The 2,576-nt window shown below is 46.4% G+C and overlaps 1 protein-coding gene across 1 annotated transcript; it reads left to right on the forward strand.

Moving 5' to 3' along the window:
- The first annotated feature begins 1,638 nt into the window (after positions 1-1,638).
- LOC146812423 (E3 ubiquitin-protein ligase TRIM39-like) lies at positions 1,639-2,151 on the forward strand. Its single transcript, XM_085615165.1, has one exon. It carries the CDS (start codon positions 1,639-1,641, stop codon positions 2,149-2,151), a length of 513 nt encoding a protein of 170 aa, XP_085471291.1.
- The last annotated feature ends 425 nt before the right edge of the window (positions 2,152-2,576 follow it).

The raw sequence follows: 2,576 nt of genomic DNA on the forward strand, positions 1-2,576 counted from the left end.
TGGCAAAGAAAGACCAGTTGACTATGCCACTGTTTGTTTGATTTGACTTTTAGAAAGCAGCAAAGCTTAATATAATTAAGTTGGAGGCTTAATTGTGAGAAACAGTAGTCATAGTTTTGCAATTGGTTGGGAGGCCAGTGTCATGCTGCATGATTTGAGCTCTGAAAGTAGACATGTATTCCAGGCAGGCAATCCATTGGCAGGTATTTAGGAAAATTGACAATCTATCTGCATAGGTAGTCAACACTTCCACAAACAGATCCCGCAAAGAAGGTACAATAGCTAACTCTAATGTCCAGAATGTGGATTAAAAAGCATCCAAGCACTAGGCCAGGACAGCATCATTGTGCATTCTGAACTGACCCCTCAATAGCTGCTGCTTCTAGTAAAGCTATTGCTAGTTCTGCTACAATATTGAGCGTAACCTACTTAACTAATGTGTTAAATGGTTTCAACCAACTATGGCAGGCTGCACAGATCCACCAAACAAGTAAGCCGGTACACCCCGGAACTCAGAATGACGAATTTTAGATGCAAACAACTGGAAAGAAAGCGGCAAATCAGCAGGAACAACACGGACCCAGCCACCTTCAAGTTAGCCCTCAACAACTACCAACGTCAGCTCAAAGCCACGAAAATGGAGGCTCTGACACACCGAATTGAGACCAGCGCCAAAAAAATCAAGGAACTCTTTACTACCATCAGAGAGTTCACCTGCCTGTCAGCCACCGAAAACTCCATCTCTAACTCTCAGAGACTCTGCGATGCCCTAGCCGAACACATCCACAACAAGATAGCAACCATCTGCAGAAACTTCAATCTCCAACCCACTGGCCCCCCAAAATCCCATCAACCACTGCCATCGACCACCTGCTGCCCACATGGGAACAACTTAGCACATCGAATACAAACACTCTAATGAGCTCCATCCACTCAGGATCACCCACCGACCCATGCCCCCACCATCGTTTCAGCCTCAGTAGTGATGAGATCAGCCCCCAGCTCACCTACATCCTATTTTTGGGAGGTTTTATATAGCGCAAACTTTTAAATATGCGCTAGAGCTGACCCATTTACTAATACTTAACGTAAACAAATGCAAAAATTGCCTGTTACAAAATAATAAATACGATTTTGTCTCCAGTTCAATTTTGTAACATTAACCTCCAGGCCTTTACAGACTCTTGACAACAACTAAGGGGAAGAGCACAAGTACTTCAGCACGGGTCAGCGGTGGCAAGGTGTACAGAATCCTAAGGTGAGCAAAAACGAAGTCAGCAAAAATAGGAGGGTGGGAGAAAAGGTCTGAGGAAACCACTCCAATAATGCCAGGTCTAACAACTATAAGCATGGAAAATTAGAACAATTCAATGGTTGTGCATTCTTCTTAGCTAAGTTTTTGAGCAAATTTAGCTGAGCGAACACCGAATTAAAATTGATGCAATGCAATTCTCCACTATTTGAAACTGCACCTCTATCTATATGGATTTCAATTAGTATGAATAATGTGCAGGTTAAAGTACCATCTAAGATAAGACGATTTATATAGCAGAACCACTCCTGCCACCCTTGACAGGCTCAGCAAACAATGCAAGGTGAACTCACCTGTGCACAGGGCAACTGTTTCTGGTCTGAACCATGGCGGCCGCGCACCTTGAGGAGATCGTCCATGAAGGCGCCACCTGTTCCATCTACTTGGATTTCTTCACAGAGCCTGTGACCCTGGACAGCGGCCACAACTTCTGCCATCCATGTATCTCAAAATACGTGGCGGACCAGTCTGCAAACTTCTTGTGCCTGCAGTGCAAGTGGACCTCTGACCTAGCGATGCTGAGTGCCTACGTGCAGCTGGGCACCATGGAGGACCGGCTGAAGCACCTCAGCTTCCAGTGGGGCTGGGAGGGCAGTCACTTCCGGTGGCGCAAGTACGACGAGAGGCTGAAGCTCTTTTGCAGGGACGACCAGAGGGCGATCTGCGTGGTGTGCAGCCTGTCCCGCGAGCACAGCTCCCACACCACATGGCTGTGCCCGAGGAGGAAGCGGTGCAGGAGTTCAAGGTACACTGAAATGCACTCATGTTGTCCTGGTGTCGACAAAAGGAAAAGGTTCACCAGGCTTGCACTAGACACTTCGTTTGCACATATAAATTAAAAAAATATAGATAATGAACACGTCAGCAAGCACGTCCCCAAAGTGAAAGCGGTCCGCGCTACAAATAACAAACAAAGACATGGTGAACACGGCGGGAAGGGGTGTGGGAGCATAGTGAACACGGCAGGAAGGGGGGCAGGAGCAAAGTAAAATAACAGGAAATTAGGTTACCATGGAGGAAGCAGCGAAGGAGTTCAAGGTACACCGCAATGCACTTGTATTGTCCTGGTGTTGACAAAAGGAAAATACTCACCCGGCTTGCACCAGACACTTCGTTTACACATATAAGTTAAAAAATGAAAGATAATGAAGGCGTCAGCAAGAGGGGTCCCCAAAGTGAAAGCAGACCACGCTACAAATAACAAACTAATACTCCACTTAAAAGAAGCGACTCCCCTTTAAAGAAACGGCCCGAAGGGTGCCCT

This window comes from Triturus cristatus, chromosome 7 (assembly GCF_964204655.1).
Source record: "Triturus cristatus chromosome 7, aTriCri1.1, whole genome shotgun sequence".
In the NCBI taxonomy this organism is placed as follows: Eukaryota; Metazoa; Chordata; class Amphibia; order Caudata; family Salamandridae; genus Triturus; species Triturus cristatus.